This window comes from Triplophysa dalaica, chromosome 4 (assembly GCF_015846415.1).
Source record: "Triplophysa dalaica isolate WHDGS20190420 chromosome 4, ASM1584641v1, whole genome shotgun sequence".
NCBI classification, from domain to species: Eukaryota; Metazoa; Chordata; class Actinopteri; order Cypriniformes; family Nemacheilidae; genus Triplophysa; species Triplophysa dalaica.
The window spans coordinates 5,027,591-5,048,318 of record NC_079545.1 but is presented as its reverse complement, the minus strand read 5'-3'; the positions used below and the strand labels follow the sequence as shown (position 1 = coordinate 5,048,318).

Below are 20,728 nucleotides of genomic sequence, written 5' to 3'. Positions count from 1 at the left end.
AAGGACACACTGGTGGTGGCTGCTGGGATCGAACCAGCAACCTTTTGATTACCAGTTCAGTGGTTTAACCCACTAGACCACTATCTCCATTCAAATTCAAATAAAATTCAAATAAAAAACTTTTTGGTAAAAAAGTAGAGAAAAAAAACTTGCTTAACAATGCCATAGAAGAACCCTTTGTAACCAAATGGTTCCATAAAGAACCTTTAACATCCAAAGAACCTTCCTATTCACAGTATGTTCTTCGTAGTGGAAAATGTTGATTAGATAACGAAAAAGAAAGAACAATTTTAGAAGAGTTGAGTAAATGGTTCTTCGGACAACCAAAATGGTTCTTCTATGCCATCACTCTGAATCGTTGAGTGTATTGCTAATGATATTGGCGGTATTGGCTATATAAATTAGGCAAGAATAAACTCTCACAACAGTTTTCACAAATGTAACAACCTTCACAAAGCTGTTAGTTTCTAGCATGAATCTCTGTCAGGAAAGATGTTCGAGAGACATGTTGGACAAACATGTTCAGGACCTCCAGCACACCCAATAGAACAAACACTACGTTGCCATGTTCTAAAATGCAAATGCACATAACTACACGACTACATGAATGCCAGGTCAAACATCTTCTATGATCTTTTCAACCAGAAGGACTAAACATCGTTGAACCTTTTAGCTTTGCAGCACAAAGCGGGAGGTAGATTTCAACCTCCTTCACCGGTCCTTCAACTGGTGGCTTTTCATTTGAATGAATGGTACAATATCCCACTACACTCTATTCAGGGTCTGTATGGCAGCGCTCCAAAGACGACGAAAGCTGTTCTGAAGGCAAATGGTTGTTCTGAATGTAATTACCTACCCAATCTTAACTCCAAGGATGCTCAGCCTTGCCAACGGATTACAGAACTGCTCGTGTTAAATTCAAGTTACTCCAAATGTGCAGAGGAATCATGCGATCGTGGTCACTTCATTAAAAGAAAATCTATATTCTCCCTACTTTCTTATTATAGTAGGATCACACTCTGTTCACCACTCATTCTTGTAAAGCCCTGCAAATGCTTTGTTTACTTAAATTGATCTTCTTTGTTAGCCAGTTTCTCTTGTATTCTGTTTTTCTGTCACCACCAATACATGTTTCGAACCTCAAGTAAACCACCAATGCCTCTAAAACATTGGGCTATTTCAACTCGAGGTTGGGTAAAATATGCACAAACCCAACCGTTGAGTTTAAATCAACCTATTCATGGGTTTCACGTGATGTCACAGCGGTGCGGCCGCCATTTGCAGGACCCTACAACAATATGCCTATATATGTGAAAACAGCAAATCTAAAAAAATGGGTTCATGTTTTATAATATCCTTGTATGGACCCTACGAGGTCCCTGTTAGAGAAAAGAACATGCCCTGTAATCCATGGCCACAGTTTTGTTATTATTTCCCTCAGTTAAAATCTGTACCCACATACAAATTCATAAACCGAGCTCACGCTTTTTATTCCTTACAAATGTAATGACATATTTCAGGACCAGTTTGTTTTGGATGTTTATGTAAAAATACACAATTAATTTACTCTACAGAAGGTAATGAAGCATTTTTAACAGACTTCAATGTAAAATCTAATCAACAACAATATCAAGAAAAGTAATTTGTGGTTTTTGCCATAAACGCGTGGGCTTTAAAGGAAATGTTCTTTGTGAAACTTTGTTTTTCTATTTCAATTTTAAACAACAGCGAGTCTTGATAAGCCTACAATAGAAGCGTTTCTTTTTTATATATTTAATTTCACATGGATTTGCTGCGTAGAGAATAACACAATTGCAAACAAAAGCCTAATCAATGTTACAATAAATAGTAGAAAATCTAAAAGCCAGTGTACAGAAAACATAATCAAGTATCTGCTGAATGAAGGGCTGCGCTTCAATGTTTCTCTTATTCATTGATTATGAAATATCATGAAAATAAGGCGAAATGTGCATACCATTAACAAATAGTTTTAATTAATAAAGGGAATGAATAAAATTATATATTTGCTTCTTTACCTAACATTGACATTAACATTTCTTTAATATAATATCGAAATACAAATATCTATAATCGATTTCTATAAATATGTACTTTACGACATTTAAATTTCTTTGGCAAAACTGTGGAAACTTTGGGAATGGAAACTCTGCGTGAGCACAGTTTATGTATTTGTGGCACTTCTTTAAACAATGAATGGTACTATTTACAAAACTGAGGGCACGGATTGGAAACTCGAAGGTATGGTTTATTAATAAATGGGCAGGATTTGTTAAACCGAGTGAAAGAATTACAAAACTGTGGCCTCGGATCTGAAGTCCTCGTAAGCTCGTAAGCGGAGAGGTTGCACTAGGTCCTCAAGATGGCGCCCACACCAAAACGGTCACGTGTCTGAAACCCATGAATATACTATTATTTCCAATAGCAACCCAACAGAAGGTACAACTGTCACATTTGTATATGTTACAAATGTTTCAATACATAACTTAAGTGATGAAAAAATAGGTTTAGAAGGAAGGACTGACACATCCAGTAGTTACACAGGTACCTGAGTGTTTTGCGAACCATATCTTCATCTGTTATTCCGTAATACGTCAGGGTCTCACTCCAGACAGGGTTAAGTGTGTTGCGTAGGGTCTTTGTGCGGAGCTTATTGGCCTGGAAAAGAAGATCCATTTTCACGTAGATCAGTGATTGTGTGCAATGACACACTTTTATCAAATGACAGATATTTCCAAACACTGTGAACCAACATTCATCGTTTGTATATACTGTACTATTACTCAAAATTTTAATCTTGCGTTTTGCAAATTTTTTATATACGGCCACACTATAAAAAATAATGTATAGCCATGTTAAAGGTCCAGTGTATGAAACACAGCGCTATCTATTGGTGAGGTTGCAAATGGCAACAAACGGCTCACTCCAACCCTCCCTTTCGAAACGGTGGCTAACACAGGACAAAGATGTCATTACATTTTTGCTTCTTTGCAGGAGATAATGTATTTACGAAACGCGTTCTGTAGAGCAGTTTGTCCGTTTAGGGCTACTGTAGAAACAAGATGGCGAATTCCATGCAAGGGGACCTGCGGTGTATGTAGATAGAAATAGCTCATTATAAGATGATAAAAACATAACGTTGCATTATATAAGCTCTTAATACACCCTGAACAGAGTTATGTACAGTATATTACATTACATTTCTGTCAATAGATCCTCCAAAAAAACTACAGATTGGACTTTTTACAAATGTTCCCATTAACAATTTTTTTTTTTTTAAACCAATTTCAACTTCATTTGATAATTTCTAAACAATTTAAATTCAAGTGACTCGTTAAGCCAAATATAACTTACAAACAAAATTCATGTGTTTATTCACAATATCTTAAATATTCTTTTCTAATATCTTTTTCAAATAATAAAATCATATGTGTAAATTATTTATTAATATATAAATGCATTATAAATCTATATTATTAATTTGTTATTATTTTTATTACTAATTTATATTTCAAATTAAACATCTTTATTTCCAATTATATTTTGCAATGACCATGTGTGCCAACCGAAAAAAAAAATCTTTTTACAAACTTCAATTAAAGAAAGGAATTTTAAGATTTTTAAAGCAGTAAATATATATATATTTTTTAACAAATTGACAAAGGTCATGTGCTGGCAGCTTAATCCATAGGATTAAACATCAATCAAACTTAAAAAAATCACCCTAGCTCAGGATATAGTATAATTGCACCCCTAGAGTGACTTATTTTGCATATTTGTATACAGATAATTAGGCAATAAACACACACAAAAAAAAAGATTAAAGAAGAAAGAAATACTGTTACGTATAGAGCAATATAGATCAAAAGAGAGGTGGATACTATTATTTTTCTTTGATATAGTGAGACATTAATTATGCAAATGACTAATTTATGAGATTCAAACAGTCTTTAGTTAGTCTTGATATGATTTTGTGTTTCAAGTCATTTAACCCAAGACACATATGGTGATTAAAGCTGTCACGATCTGTTTCATCTAGCACGTCTGTGAGGTGTTTCCTAATCCTAATGGCATAACTGCAATCTCTTTCCCTATTCAATTACCCAGTCACCCTGTGAAGGAGAGTTCACACACACAAGAGGACAATGACTGTCAGCTGCTAAGTGGATTGTTGGCAAAATGAGCTGGGAGGACACCGGTCACAAACAGATGAGTTATAATAAAGGCCCTGGTTATAATCTGCGGTCTCAAAGAGGCTGAGCGATGACATGAAAAATTGGCATTTAGATCACAAGGTACCACCGGTCCGTTTGATTTAAGGATTCCAGACCTGGACATGATGGACTGAGTTAGTTACAGATTCAAGAGACTGTTTCAAGGAGTGCTGTACACTGTACAACTGACAGCTGTAAATGTTCTTGGATGTCATAAAAGTTAATGGAGAGGACATGTTAGTCTACAGCTTTCAAAGCTATAAATGATCAACTTAAAGTCTTTTAACATTGTATACAGAGAATGTCATTCAAGGTGTAAGCACACACATACCTTGCTGGCTCCCGGCAGCAGGTGCAGCTTAACATAGGGATCTGACAGCCCATTGTGATCCATTGGTTTGAGTCCCTGCGAGACGGAAGCAGAAAGAAAGAAAAAAGTGACATGAAAAACAAGCATCTTTAGACATCCTGTGAAGTCAAAGGCACAAAGCCGCTTGTCAGTCTGATCGATTCCAAAGGGCTTAGATTCCAATTCATGTCAAACTCTTGCATTTCTAACAAGACGTGAAGTTTCACATCCAGCCAAAAGAACTAATTAGAAACACATAGATTTTGCCATTCCATGAGAGGAGAAATTCTCTTCTGAAGCTTGTGTGTTTTATTTTAGATTAAGAAACATTTTAGATTGGAAAACATTTTCTGCTGGATAGAAATCTTGATATGTCTGTGTGGAAATGTTAGGAATATCAGGTTTAACTGAACCTTGTTTGCAAAAAAATACAAAATAAATAAAAGAATAAATTTGAACAAACTTCAATTAAAGAAAGGAATTTTAAGATTCTTAAAGGAGTAAATGAAAAAAAATCATTAAAACATATTGACAAAGGTCATGTGCTGGCAGCTTAACCAATAGGATTGAACGTCCATCAAACCGAAAAAAAATCACCTTAGTTCACGATATAGTATAATTGCACCCCTAGTTGTTTTGCATATTTGTATAAAGATTATAAAGATAATAAAGCAATAAACACAAACAAAAAAAGATTGAAGAAGAAAGAAACACTGTTATGTATAGAGCAATATCAGAATAGAGCAACTGTATTAGTAAAAATAATATTGTTGTTGCCTTTTTACTTAACCCACATGTGGTGTTCGGGCCTGTGGGACCTGTTTTAAATATTTACCAAGAATATTTTGGAGAATTTGGCCTTTTTCTGGCCTAAAATGAGATGATGTGTGGGAGTACAAAAACAGAAACGATTACTTGCACTGTGCGTGTGCATGTAAATGCTGTTATATTTTGTAACAAATCCAACTAAAATGAGTAAATAATAAAGTAAACCAGAATTTTTTTGAGAAAATATGGGTATTACCGAAAAGGATAGCAAACACCCCTAAAGAATTCTTTGTCTGAATGCAGCAGTGTTATAACAGTGCGCTCGGGCATCTTATGTTGCCACTTACTTTTCTAAACTGAAAGATGCCACAATGATATTCTGACCTGTGAAAATGGCTTGTCATGCATTGAATTCAAATAATTTCTACCACTCATTGGTCAGATTGCTTAAAAAGGTAGCAGCACACCGCTCCTCAACAGGCAACACAATACAAAGCAGTTGTCTGATACTTTGGGATACTCTGATCTTATCGAAAGACCACCTGATACCCAATCATCTCACCTGTCTATCTCACACTCTTCCTGATGAATTAGTGTCTGTGTAGTTGTGTTCTGTGATTGGAAATTGACTGTGTGGATCCTGGAAATAATTATAAGACTGCTTGTCTGATTATATTGACAGTGATCCGAGTTGAGCTCTGAGCACTCGTACCACACGCACAACTATCGAAGCCCTCCGCCTGAGATTAACCACTGAACATCAATTGTCATGGAGGGTCTTAATGATTAATGCCATGTAAATTAGATGCTTGCTCCAAACATCACATTCTGGAGCACCACTGTGTCTGGGAAACATAGATATGGGAATGTGCCAGTGAATTTGATGTATTAAACACAAATTTCTCAAGAAAGTGTTATTTCCTTGAGTTCCTATAGCTAAACTGACAGCTGGTGCCAGCAATGCCAATCTCATGTGTTTAACTGTAAATGTTCAGCACACACCAAGTTAGAGAGATAAACAGATGGTTCATATGTAGCCAGAATACATGTGTAAAAATATTTAAAAAAAGTTTAGCTCATAAAATAGCAGGTTATCTTTACATGGATTGACATTTTCCACCTATCATACCCGACATGTGAACTTCTGAATCATTATTATAAGTTTAAAGCACTATTACTTGACCAATACTTACAAATAAAGTTACAAATTGCAGCTTTAAGGTCATTTTGAAGATCATTTTCCTGCATTTATAGGGACTTTGCTTATACAAAACATGTCAATAAAAATATAGGGATTGTTTTCCGTACAGGGATAAAACTAGTCCCAGACTAAAATAAATGCTAGAGCTGTCCAAACCGAAAACAACTTGCATGTCATATCTTAAAATACACTGTTGCTTTTTTGTTGTCTCAAAATGCACACAAGTGATGTTTTTAGTGAGGCATGTTTGGTAGAACTACTTAAATTAAACGGATTAAGCTAAGGCCTGATTTGAACTAATCCCTGTCTGGGAATCCACCCAGTCATGTCGAAACTATCAAAAAATTTTTAGCATTCATGACTTTTAGAACAAACAGAAACAGTTGCATTGTCAAAATCGGGTAAATCTGTAGTTGCCTTTATAAAATAAACAGAATTTTTCATCAACCATCCCTTAGGATAAAGGTAAAGAGATTTTATAAGACGGACACATCTAAACTACTTTTCCTTGTCCATTGTTGTATTGTTGTCTAGATCTAATTGGTTTTCCCATCCGAACATCACAAAACCAAAATTCCAGCATTAGCATATCATGCCGGCGTGTAAACTGTCCATGCTTCAGTGATGCATTTCATTCCCCAGAACTTTCCCTCGGGTGAGATTACTGTAAGGTCCTTCGTTCAGCGCCCCCAGACTCTCAAGTGCAGTCATGTGTGAGATGAGCAGATCTCAGAGGACCACAGAAGAGGCCAGACTCTCCACCCCGACACACAAGGGCTGTCAGAACCACAACCCCTAATGACTTATTTTCTGCTTCTTTGACTTATAGAGTTTAAACTTGTCAAATAGGCTTCACACCTCTCTCTGCACGTTTGTGTGTGTGAGCAGAACGGCCAAAAAAGCATAAATAATCATCAGTGTTGCATTTTACACAACAACAGAGTCTGAGCTAAAACAAATGAACATGAGGGGATGTGAGAAAACTCACTCTCTACGACAAATGCCAGGCTGGGTGACAAGCTAACGTATTTACCAAGAATCTTAATAGTTTTGATTTTTAATGTAGATGACTAAGAAATCTGTGTTTTAGGTTACAGAGATGTTAGTACAGATGAAACAGAAAAAAGAAAACTCTGTCATAGTTTATTCGTTTAGAAGTTGTTCCACACCTATATAAATTTATTTGTTCTGTTGAACACAAAAGAAGATATTTTGAGGAATGTAGGAAAGTAAACAGTTCTGGTGCAACATTGACTGCCATAGTAGTTGTTCATCCTACTATAGTAGTCAATAGTGCCCCAGAACTGTTTTGTTACAAACATTCTTCCAAATATCTTTTTTTGTGTTCAGCACAACAAGAAAATGTATACAGTTCTTTCTGGTAAAAATCATGCAACAAAAATGAAATGAACCATAAAGTTCTCAACATTTTTGTTTGAACCTATCCGACGGAACTAAATTGGTTTTGGCATACGAAATTAACAATGGCTAAAATATATCTCGGGCTCCTAACAGAAACGCAGACGTCCCCCTTTCTGATTTTCACAGTAAACATGCGCAGCACCCTCATCAGATCTACAAAGCGCTTTTCAAAGATGCCCAGGTTTGGTTTGCTCGGTTCGGTTTGTGTTCACTATTTGTGTGCTTGTGGACTACAGATGTTGATCTCTTTGAAAGGGCTGCTGAATCGGCCTCTGATGTCCACACACTTTACATGTGAACTGACGCAACCTGTCATGAAATTGAGTGCAAGCGCAAAACTAAACCATATTTGCACTGTACATGCATCTTTCCACTGTTGTAAATGCAATTCCAATACGTCTAACACTTCGATTAAACACACGGGACGGATATATGCCTTTCATGATGACACCCAAGTAATTGTTGCAGGCACTTGTGTTTCAAGGCTGCATAACGTATGGGGACTGTGGCCTGTCTGCATCAAGCAGATCGATAAAGAGAAATGGCCGCTATGTTGATTGAATACATTGCGTTGCTCTCATACGATATTGGAAGATGCATTAAAATGGAGGAATTGAGGTTTTTTGTACCTGCATGCTGTAATGTGCAGCTGACAATGAATGTGTGTTACAGAGCCTGATTTACGTGAATAGATGGCTGATCATAATTATGGAGAAGTCTGAGAAATGGCCAGTGTGATAGGAGATGGGCGGTGCCCATCAGTGAGGCCATGTGTTGTGCCCATTTATTCATAACCCTTTCCATACAGCCCATCATGGCCTTTCTCTTCCTGTCTCCTAATCAACAGCCAACGAGTCCAAATCGGTTTATCACACAAATGATTTATCTATCTTCCGTTGAATGAACTATATCCTGTTGGAAATGGTCTTGGCGTAAAACTGAAAGAGGCCAGATTCTTTAAAAGGAAGGGGCTGGTTGAAATCAAGTGCGTTTCATGAGAGCAGATGGAGGTTCCAGCACAGATGACTCTCAATGGCTGTGAGTTGTACCGGCTCCAAACGCCAATAAGACGCACGTACAAAGACGCATGCCCAAAATGCACGGCAGACAAATGTGAGGGTGGTAAACATAGGGTGTCTGAAAATAAACTGACAATACAAAACAAGATAGAATAAATGAGCAAAATCCATAAAGGCATAACAAAAAGTTGGGCATGAAAATGAAGCTGGGAACGGGTTCTGGAATAAAATGTAGCATGGGAATTGATTTCATCTTCAAAAAATTGACTCTATCATTATTTTCATATTGAATGGAAATAAAAAAAATGCATGGATGAATCATTTATGATAAAAGCAATTAAAACAGTAATATTGCATTAAAAATGTCTTTAAATGGTAATTCCCCTTTGACGTTCCTTTACCTTTAACAAGTGTGTAGACAATCCCATGAATCTCTATGCATGTACAAATATTAATACAAAGAGTATTAATACACCAGTACAAGACTGAGGTATTTATTCAGGGTGTTGAATAGCCGTTTGGGGGCAAGGAACCATTAAACATCTCATGGCAGTAGCGTGCACATTCACGCCCATCTGATTGATGGTGTTCACAGGATTCCACCGTAACCTCAACAGCAGATGGAAAGATAAATTAATACTAGCACGGGTGTGAAAGCACCCAATGGATTCATCAAATTCTTGAAAGCCATGAATGTATGCATGGAGGCGAGACATAGATACAGACACCTCTGGGTCCATAGCTGCGGTACGAAGACCATATGCAAATAAAAACCCACCCACACAGGAAGATGAGATTCTGCACATTCAATGGTCTATGCGTTTTAGCATGTGTGCTTTCATTTTGCTTTGTAGTTTATAGTGAAAAAATATCATATTATCTAGAAATCCTTTTACAGAGGTAACAAAACGTTCAACGTTTATTTGGAATTGTTTAAACTTTCCCATGTATTCCCAAGCACATTACCTTAATTGAAGATAATCTGTTCTGTTGTGTTAGCCAACAAACAAAAGCACAGAAGGGATGCCAAATGTGTTAAGGGAAATACAAGCAGGCTTTATTTGAATCTTCTGCACTGATTTATAAGGAAAATCTTTGGAGTAGATTTAAATATGTTGAAAATGGAGGAGAGAATTGTTCACTGTTATTGATCAAATTAGTAGAAACATTTAGTAAATAAACACGCAAAGAGCAGGAGGAGCATTAACTTTTGGATTTATTTGTAAAATAATTCTAATACGGCAGAAATTTATATTCTTTTAGTGGAAAAATATACATACAACAAACAAGGAATAGCACATATGGAGGAATGTTTAGTCCTTACAGACAAACTGGTCCAGTTTCATATATACACTACCAGTTAAAAGTTAAGGATAACCTATTCTTTATTTTGTAATTATAAATATTCTTAAATACAGTTTAGCTTTGGAAAAAAACAACTTCATGTGTTATATAATAAGTTTCAAGATCATGAGAAACATTTCTGTTAAGTAATCCGAAACTTCTGACCAGCAGTTAGGGTCACTAATATTAGGGTTTACAATCAGGGTCACTAAAGGTAGTCTTTGTTGGGTGAAAAAATGTATTAAAAACATATTAAACATTATAAAATTATTTATAATTATTAACATTAAATTCATATCTTTCTAATTAATAGTCCTCTTATGTTGTGCTTATGATAGAGAACATTCTTAAAGACAAAAACTATTATACACGTGTAACGGAAAAAATATATACATATTAAAAAAAAAATCTTTGTTATTGTGAGATTGCCGTATTGAATATGGTCTGGGGCAGTGGGACTTCCCCTTTTGACTTCAAAATAAAGCACTAAGAAATATTGATCTTGTTGTTTTAGATCATTTTAATGTCCGTTTTGTCTTATTCATTCATTCATCTTAAGCTATCTTGGAAGAAACACAAGGGTGGTCACTGGGTCTGAGCATAGAGCAATAATGCCTGGATATAAATGGTCCCCTGGAGTTCCGGATAATAAAAACTCACACCAGTACCTACTAATGGCTCTAATACACTAGATCTTTCTATTACATTCCACAGAGTGTGTAAATTTTCTCCAGCTTCACGGGGGGAATCAATTGATGTTCGACAGGAGACACAGAGGAATAATGGAAGGGAGGTCATAAAGAGTAACTTACCTTTTTGTATCTGGGAACAGGGAGCTAGACTCCATCACAACATTTTACAGCATGCAGCCATGCAATGAGTGGGATGTGTGCATGCAAGAAAGAAAAGATGGAGGAAAGAGCAGAAAAACAAAATGACACAAAAGAAAACTATTTGCAGACCTAATGAACAAAAAAAGAAAAACAGGATGACACATGAGAAAAACAGCATAGATGAAAATAATGGAAAAAATATCCCCAGGCGAGTATGTTTGACCTGTGTGCTTAACAATGTACCTGGAATGGTGCCCATCAATTTCTCTAAATGCACAGCTTTCAAAGCCTTGTTTTTTGATGAGTCAACCTCATTGTCAAAACAAACCCAAATTAAGCTGCCACGCAGTGATGGAGTGTATTGAAGTTCATTTCCGCATAGAGAAATTAAGGAAATGTAAATATTGTTAGATCAACCCTCCATTCCACCATCAGAAATTGGCAGCCTCATATTCTTCGTTCTCACAAAAAGATTTATTGTGAATCAGCTTTACTTATAGAGCTGTATACAGTCACGTCATCTTGTTTGAGAACACTTCAGGTAATTTACAACAGGGTACTCTACTGAGAGGGAAAAGTTGGAGGTAAAATATGTCAGTCACATTAAACTTAATACAACACTTTTTTGAATATGTACTGACACACAGCAGAGTGACACCACAGGCAAAATAAATAATGAGAATTAATATCATTTCATTAAAAAGTAGCATGTTAATTTGCTGCCTGAGGGTATAATTAAGCACCCATTTATCTAGTTTAATGCTTCATTTCTGTTTTAGCGTCATGCTTACATCAAACTCTGGAAAAGTAATTCAGAGTTGAGTCAAATGTCTATCTGAAGATACACATGCTAGATGAGAATAGCAAGGCGTTTTAGTGCCTAAATATAACACTAAAACTGTGACTAATAAATGTTCTACTAACAATACTAATGGGCCAGATGACATATTTTAACAGTAATATATCGGTTTCATACAATGTAGAAAAATACAGTAAAATTTCAGGAGCTGGGGTGCCAGAAAAATCCCTTAGAATAAAATCTCTTTTTGGTGAAGTAAAATTGCAAGTTTGCATGTTATTTTACACCTGACTTTTATACTGTATTTAACAAATACATGGAAATTCTGTGTATCGGCTTGTTATTTGGTAGATTCTATACCTTCGAACAAGCAAACAATATCACTGTTTAAACTTTGATCAACTCAACTTGAAAATAATTAAATAGATCCAGTCAATTCTGTCAAAGAATGGCCATTTCAATTAATACAAAGAAAAAAAGTGACATCATTACCTGATTAAAGTGAATGCTTCTAAACAAGTCCTAACAAACTGTGCCCTCATTTTGAAGAGTTTATATGCTGTTTAAAATGTTAAACATGTTGTATTGTTTCACTTTATGTTTAAAGCTGCAATCACTAAATAAGTGAAGTTATTTAAAGTAAATCTTTTTATCCTTCTAGATGGTGAGCCTATAATGATTTGAAAGTTGTGTCATCGAGACCAATTTTATTTGACTTTATACCACTTAAACGTGCGTAAAGTAACCTGCAATTTTTTTATTTAAAGATAGCATTGAATAAGTCACAGATTGCAGCTTTAAAGCGTGTGCTTGTGCTATCATAATAAAAAAAATCTCTGTGTTTGATGTTACCATGCGACAATAACCCCTAAATTACAAATTCATATATTTATTTCTAGACGTAAGCGAAGTGTTCAAGCACGTTTTAAGGCCTATGAAAAAAAATCTTTATCCCAATAATTAACCAGAAACTATAAATCAATGTCAAAATATTAATCATGTTCAAAGACACATCGGAAATCTGTGCACAGGTTGATGACCTCTGTTGATTTGACACATTCCTTTGGCTCACATCACATAGCCAATGGTCCTGGTGAGCGTGTGACCGCTGTAACATCAGGAGCTAATAAGGCTGACCCTTTCAGACATGTCACTCCCAGACAGAGTAAGAGCAGATCACAGGCAGGTGACTTTAATTGAGTTGATGGGAAGAGGGGGTTGGCCAGGCGGGGGGGGGGGGGGAAGGGGGATACGCTCTGGGAAAATGATGATGCTGAAGTGCTCCGTTGAATAGAGAGCCGCAGAGATGATGGTTTTTATATGCAAATTAGCATTGTAGGACTTCCGGTCCTATCGCTCCAAAGTCTATGGGTTTTTTTTAATGGGTTTTTGGTAAATCGTAAGGCCAGTGGTAAACAAAACCTTTAAATATTTTAACCTTTTACGACATAAAACACACAAATCATAAACCGCTTGTTATTATTATTTAAAGCCTTATTGTGTCTTAAAAATGGTGGTTGCTTACAAGTTGCTAAAAGCTACTTTCCTTTTTTTAGGCGGGGACGTTAGATGTGATCGCGCAAATAAAGCTCACAAATAATGGAACATGGGCAGAGATCTCTTAAAACGTAGATGCAGATTCATTCAGGGAGTAATTACTTACCAGGGAACACATCTTAGCCTACACAAATACGTCAACTCTGAAGTACTGGATTGGGATCAGTGAAGAGATGGGGGTATTTAATGCAGGGTGGGGTTAGTTAAGACTAATGAGACTTGTCCTTGTTTGACCTTCACAATACGTTTAATAAAGACCTCTTTTTTATTTTATTTAGTTTTAGGTATGTGCAAATAAAAATGTAAATTGCATGTAATTGTGAATTTTCACTTTTCACACTAAACATTCAAGTCTTATCTCACCCAGAACACTGGTGAACAAGGACATTTTCTTGTGTGCCTTAAAAAATTCAGGCTCCTTACGGCCTTGGTTTAATGAACGGTTGCACTTCTCTTTCTTGTCACGCGTGTCTGTTCAAAAGGACGATTAGTCTAGCACTTAGGAACTGGTGAAATATCAATTTGACAAATGACTATGGTGGCCACTGATGTCCACTTGAAGAACATAGATATTGTAGAAAACATCCTCTAGCGTTCTACAAAACTAGAAATCAATTGGTCTAACCCTGCATACTTGTTCTTATTTGCACAAAAGGTTGGACATTTGATACAAATGATTTTAAACAACAAATAAATAGGAATTTAATATTGGGAAACTGCTGTTTAAGACAAACGTCACACTCCTATCACCTGTGTAGGTATTGTCGAGTCTCTTGTGACAGGAATGTGACAGCTCTGTGTCTCGTGTCGGACCATTGACTCTTGAACTTGACCCAGTCTTCTTGATGGTGTTCCTGGTTCTTGTATTTCTTGTAAAAAAGCCACAATAGCTTTTTTAGTATTTAGCTTTATTGTTATTATGTAAAACAGTGTATTTAACATTTAAAAAAACTACAACATTAAGGTATTCTATATTGTGACTCTATCTAGCACCTTGCTGCCCATCATGCTTATTAACATCCTTTAGCTATGACTCCATTTAAAGTATATGGCAGCCTCCTAAACCGTATTACTTAAACATCTTAAAAAGAATCACTTGTCAACATGGGTATTCGTACGTCACATCAGCAGTGCGTCATGATAATAAAAAGTCAATTCCAGTTACAGGCAGTATTAACATGATGTGATTGGAAAACACGATGAAACCGATGTTTACAAAAATCTCCACAAAATTACCAGCAGGTGTGATGGTTCTGCTCTGATTACTCCATTATCTGTATTTCTTCATGTGTAGGCCCATGTAATCCCTTGTGCGTTGTGACAGTGCATGTCTTTGGATCAACGCTTATCACGTCATACCAGTAGATTCACTCTCACACACCAACAAAGCTGTTATTCAACCACCTGCAACCTCCGTTCTACAGAGAAAACCTATGTGTTTGATCTTTCTGTAACTGTCCATGGTCCTGAAAAATGTAGTTGGCCAAAGCTGTTGTTGCTTAAAATGTGAGTGAATTTAAACGAAATGTGCAATCTTGACTGGCACCAAACAACGCAAATCTACACAATCACACCTTCCTCAAAACTATTTATCATTAACGGATTAAAAATCAATTGCATTAAATCTTGGATGCTAATCAACCAAATCAGAACTCAATGTAATTGTGTGTTTATATACTGTACATTATACTACATCCTTAATTTCTAATTTAAATCAGAAACATTGATCGAATTACACAGATTCATAGATTTCTTTCTAGCTGAAGCACTGCTTCAACATGGGGCAGTAAATGACCAACAGATGACGAACAGACAAAGCTTGTATAAATTGTAAATTGTATATTTACTTGTAAGGTTTGGAAAATTAATAGTCTTTTGTTTAATAAAAATTGTCATAAATAATTTGAGACATCATGGATTTGGTACAAAATAAGAAAGCAATCACATGATGTGCAAATGTGCCAAACGACTAGATGCTGTCCATGGTCCTGACCAAATTCTGACATAAGCTATTCCAAGCTAGTTCCTTACAGGAATTTACTGAACTTAAAGGTTCATTTGAAAAAAAATGTATCTTAAATTTTCCACTCATCTCTTTTTATGTAATGTACGTGGTAATTCCTACAATCCTTGCTTTAAAAATGACAGCGTTGTGATTGTCAGATTGATGGCTGCTGTGATGAAACAAGCCTTGATTCAGGTTCTTCACTGAAGAGCGTTGAGCACAGAAGAAGACCCTTGTGACAGGGTGATTGACTACACATCTTGAGTGCCTAAAGCATCTTTTTTTGTAGCTTTTAATAAAGGATGAAGTTGGTAAAACATCAAGTGAAATACTGTGGAGTGTTTTCAGCTATATATTAAAACACCACAATTTATCTTTTTCACAGCATCTTCAGTTCGATTTAAAACCTACATAGAAAACAACAGACAACATTAATAAAAAACATAAATAACATCAGACATTCTGTCTGGTAGAACCAAACTCTTCACCGTGAGTAAAGTCTTCTCTGCAAGAACTGTCCATTTAAAATCTAAAGTAAACTATCACACTTTGCTTTTTGTATTATATTTGGCACATTGCTACTACAATAAGTATTAACACACTTGCAATGACGCTTGAAGTCAAATCAGACCAGAATAATTTAGTGTCCTAGCAAACGGCATTCGACTTGAGGTAGAAAATTAAACACCTTTGGATGCTCTCTATGGTTAACCTCAACAAAGCATGACCATTTCAATTCTCAACTGATATGGCCTATATTCTCAAACAAAAATGTTGTTCTTTTCACAACCAACTACAAGCTCATGCCTCAATCCATTCTGTTTAAGAAATCCCAAACTTACAATGCGATCAAATCCCAATGGATAAAACTAGGTCACGCTCCAAACCTTTCTATCTTTTCTATATCCTGTTTCTCTCTCAAATGAATCCCATTATGCAAGTAAAATGGCTTGCCGCTCAACTTTAAAATAATGTGTTCATCTGAGTTCATCAATCCATGTTCCTCAGTCAGTTGAGCAGACACTGGACAGCGTGACCTCCATAAAGGCCCGATTACCATAAACCGGCTATCGGCTGTACTTGCTAAAAGCATTTAAAGGGCTTTCTAATATGTGTGTTGAATAACGCTGAAGGTATTTCCTGTGCTTTCCCATACAACATAAAATGAAATGGTACATGCTGTGCCTCTTAAAGAAATTTCAGTTTCTGATCAATAGCTGTTTTGGCTGCCTGTGCCTACAGTATACGACCACATATCAGTCACGTTCCTTGAGTGTTTATGTGTGTGCACGGGCATTCAGGTATTCTTATACCTATAATATATAAATGGGCACATAATAGATTATCTGATGAAACTATACATAATTCAACATGGGCATCGGACAGCAAAGGTCAAGCAATCCTAACAAAGTCAAACAGCAGCTTCTCTGCACATGAAAACACTCATCATTGCCTTCCGCTTAACAGTTGACCGGTTATTCATTTAAGCGTTTGGATGACTGGCTACTTAATAATTCAACAGCCTCCGTTATCTGCATAATGTTGATTAGGAGCCGTACAATATAAGACAACTGTTATGAAATATTAACAGGCTGTAGTCTGATAGAAGGCCTCGGTCGCGCTGTACGTGGGCAAGGTTAGTTGTGGAAGCTGTTGGACTTTTTCAGATTAAGAGGAGAGCCAACGGAAAGAAGATCAAAGAAATAAGGGTCACTGCGTGGGCTACAGAAAGCACGTCTTTGATCTCTTCAAATACTTGGTGACTTTGCGACTCTTCCCACCTGTCTGCCAAAAGGGTTTTCTTTTGAAAGTGGCGTTTCTACGCTACAGACTCAAGTACAGACATTTTACACAACGTTTCTTGACGATGATTATTCAAAGGCTCATGTTGGTCACGTAGGAGGATTTTAAAGGAAAAGTTCGCCCCAAAATTAAACTTTAGTCATCATTTAGTGACCCATTTAGTCATATTGTTTTCAATCAGTATGATGTTTATATCTTCTAAGAAACACAAAGATTAGCATTTCCACACAATGAAAGTAAATGGAGCGCAAAGGCTGTCAAACTTGACCAAAGGTAACATAAAAACAGTCGATATAACTGATGTCAATATTCTATAGATAGTGCATGATGCCATTCAATAGATTTGTGTTATAGACTAAAATTAACACAAAATAATGACTGGAGCTCTCCAATCTCATTCCCAAGTATGTATTTTTCAAGGCATAGTTCACCCCAAAATGAAAATTCTTTCATTATTTACTCAATCTAATGTCATTCCATTTTTTTCTGCATAAGAAAGTAAGAATGTGGGTAACTAAACAAACAAACAAACAAACAATCCCCTACCATGACTTCCACTGCATGGCCACAAAACCATTGAGACATTTCTCAAATATCTTCTTTTATGTTCCAAAGAGAAAAAAATATTTTTAAACAGGTTTTTGAGGTTTTGAACAAAATGAGGGATAGTACATTAGCATTTATGACCCCTAAATTAAAGACAAGCCTTGTAATTGTGTAAATCAGAGTGGAATGGTTGTTCTACTTAATCTCTCAGGGATCTGGGAAATGATCCAGTATAAAGTGCCCAAAGGAGAATAGTGTTACTAATGGGAATAGCACATTCTCAGTCTGGGCACACTAGTTATTAGAAAAGACCAAGTTGGCTCATTTGTCTCGTAGGCTTGTCCTCTTTGTACAGTTCCGAGAATAAACTGAGAACATTATTTGAGGATGACCAGGAAGCTTTTCCCCGTCTGATCCAGATGCGTAATCGCATTTTGGTGTTTTATATACAGAAAAACATGGAGGCAGCAGCACTTTTGTTCGACGGAGATGTCATCTCAGCTCCGCAATAACATTATCAAAGAGCCTGGCGAACAAACAGCGCTGCTGACCGGTATCTAACCTCTGTGCATAGCTTACTTAAGCCACCTGTTATTTTTCAATTACCAGGTGGCCTGGTGCGTTTTTCTTTGATGTGGCCGCAATGCGAAAAATTCTGTCTTACTGGACGTTCAATAAATATTTTGTACTGTCTTTGCAAAATTTAAGTGGTTTTGATATTTTTATCAAACCTAGGGACAAAAAGCAATCGCCTGGAGCATCATTTGTAAACAGAGAAATGTTTATAGAATAGAGCTATCAATGCGCTGTGATATCTATTACGCTGCAATTTAGCTATTTCCCTAGGGGTGTAAGAAACCGGTTGACACAGCAAGAACCTCAATTTTACAAAATTATCTTTATGACTTGTATACTCACTTTACACAGCGTGGATTTGACAATGGGAGCAAATGGTCAAAAACAAAAAAGATGCTGAAAGTGCCACATACAGCACCATAAAGTGGGACGAAAATTCCCCTGATCTTTGTAATAAAATACAAAAACTGTATGTTTCTAATTCTATATGTTCAAACCAAAACATCCTGGTTAGTTCAAAAATAGTTTTTATTGAAACCAGGCTGTCAAAACGCTTCATATGCATCTACTCCTACATCCGTGCCTCTTTACCCCCACCCACCTATTCATGTGTAGAAGGTGACTAAATTGATGGCTCATTTTAGACAACTGACATCGTTGCTTTTTATTTTTAAATATTTTGGGTTATAAACTGGTGCTCATCTTTGAAAAGAGTTAAAGGAGGCTTGGCAATCACATGTGCAAAGTAAGGAGACTTAAAGACACAGTTAGGAGTTTGACTACATAAGAAAATTAACATATATTATTAACACAGAATATTGTAGTCAGTGTTTGCCATTTCAGTAATTCTGAAACTACAAAGTTAAGCATTTTGTCCATTTTGTACCATCTAACTCATTTTTTGACAGTTTCACTGAAACTCAAGGAGGATTAAAAGCCAATATTGCACAATTATACACCCCCTGGACATCACTACTGCATGGTTTTAATATGCAAAGCTTAAGCAAATAAATATAAATCAGCTGCAGTAACACCTTTAACATTGCATTATTATTGCATTGAAACCAGATGACGATCAAATGACTTAGAAAAGCAATATTTTTGAGCATATTTCTTGACACATAAATAGCATTTTAAAGAGTTTATTCATGTGTCTAAACTGCATTGATGAAGTGAAGCTGTACAGGTCCTGTAAAGGATGCTGAATCACGGAAGGGTTTCATCATTCCATTCCATAACCAACATCAAGATCATGGATTGGACCCCCAGTCTTCAGGACCATAATGATTTGCATAATACCCTTTGCATATAAGGTGCTAAAAACAACACTGACGGTGCACACAAATAAATTAAGGTAGCAATTCATTCCCCATGAATCCCCCCAAGGTCTTCGGTTTCTCCAGAGAGTATCTGTGCTGCCCAGCCATGACTGCTCACGACTGAATGTTTTGTTACAGATTGAAAGATCACACCCCCTAAATCGTATGATTACCTTTTAAATAGGGGCTCATCCTCTAAGGACAGGACCACTGTCTGGACGCTAATTGTTTTTATAGCAATCCCTTCGTGCTTTATAAAATCATTATATTATTCACTAATAACTGTGTTTAAATGTATATACATTATAGAAAAAGTATGTGAACCCTTTGGGCTTACTTGGATTTCTTCATAAATTGGTCATAAAATGTGTTCTGATCTTCATCTAAGTCACAACAATAGAGAAACACAGTCTTCTTAAACTAATACCGCACAAACATTATACGTTTTCATGTTTTTATTGAACACAACATGTAAACATTCCTAGTGCAGGGTGGAAAAAGTATGTGAAACCCTAGGCTAATGACTTCTCCAAGAGCTAATTGAAGCCAGGAGTTAGCCAACCTGGGGTCCAATCAATGTGATGAGATTGGATGTGTTGATTAAAGCTGGCCTGTCCAATAAAAAACACACACCAGTTTTGAGTTTGCTGTTCTGAAGAAGCGTTGTCTGATGTGAACCATGCCTCGCACAAAAGAGCTCTCAGAAGACCTATGATCAAGAATTGTTGACTTACATAAAGCTGGAAAGGGCTACAAAAGTATATCTAAAAGCCTTGATGTCCATGTGTCCACGGTAACACAGATTGTCTACAAATAGAGAAAGTTCAGCACTGTTGCTTCACTCCCTAGGCGTGGTCGTCCTGTGAAGATGACTGCAAGAGCACAGCGCAGAATGCTCAATGAGGTGAAGAAGAATCCTAGAGTGTCAGCTAAACACTTACAGAAATCTCTGGCA

At 36.4% G+C, this 20,728-nt stretch overlaps 1 protein-coding gene across 2 annotated transcripts in view; it reads right to left on the bottom strand.

Annotated features, from left to right (window-relative positions):
- doc2b (double C2-like domains, beta) overlaps positions 1 to 20,728 on the bottom strand; it is a 155,999-nt gene that overhangs the window by 15,707 nt on the left and 119,564 nt on the right. For both annotated transcript variants that reach the window (XM_056745468.1, XM_056745469.1), the window contains 2 exons: positions 4,564 to 4,638; positions 2,567 to 2,676 (listed from right to left, as the gene is read on the bottom strand). In XM_056745468.1, coding sequence (XP_056601446.1) covers positions 2,567 to 2,676; positions 4,564 to 4,638 — 185 coding nt within the window. The remainder of the gene's footprint in view (positions 1 to 2,566; positions 2,677 to 4,563; positions 4,639 to 20,728) is intronic.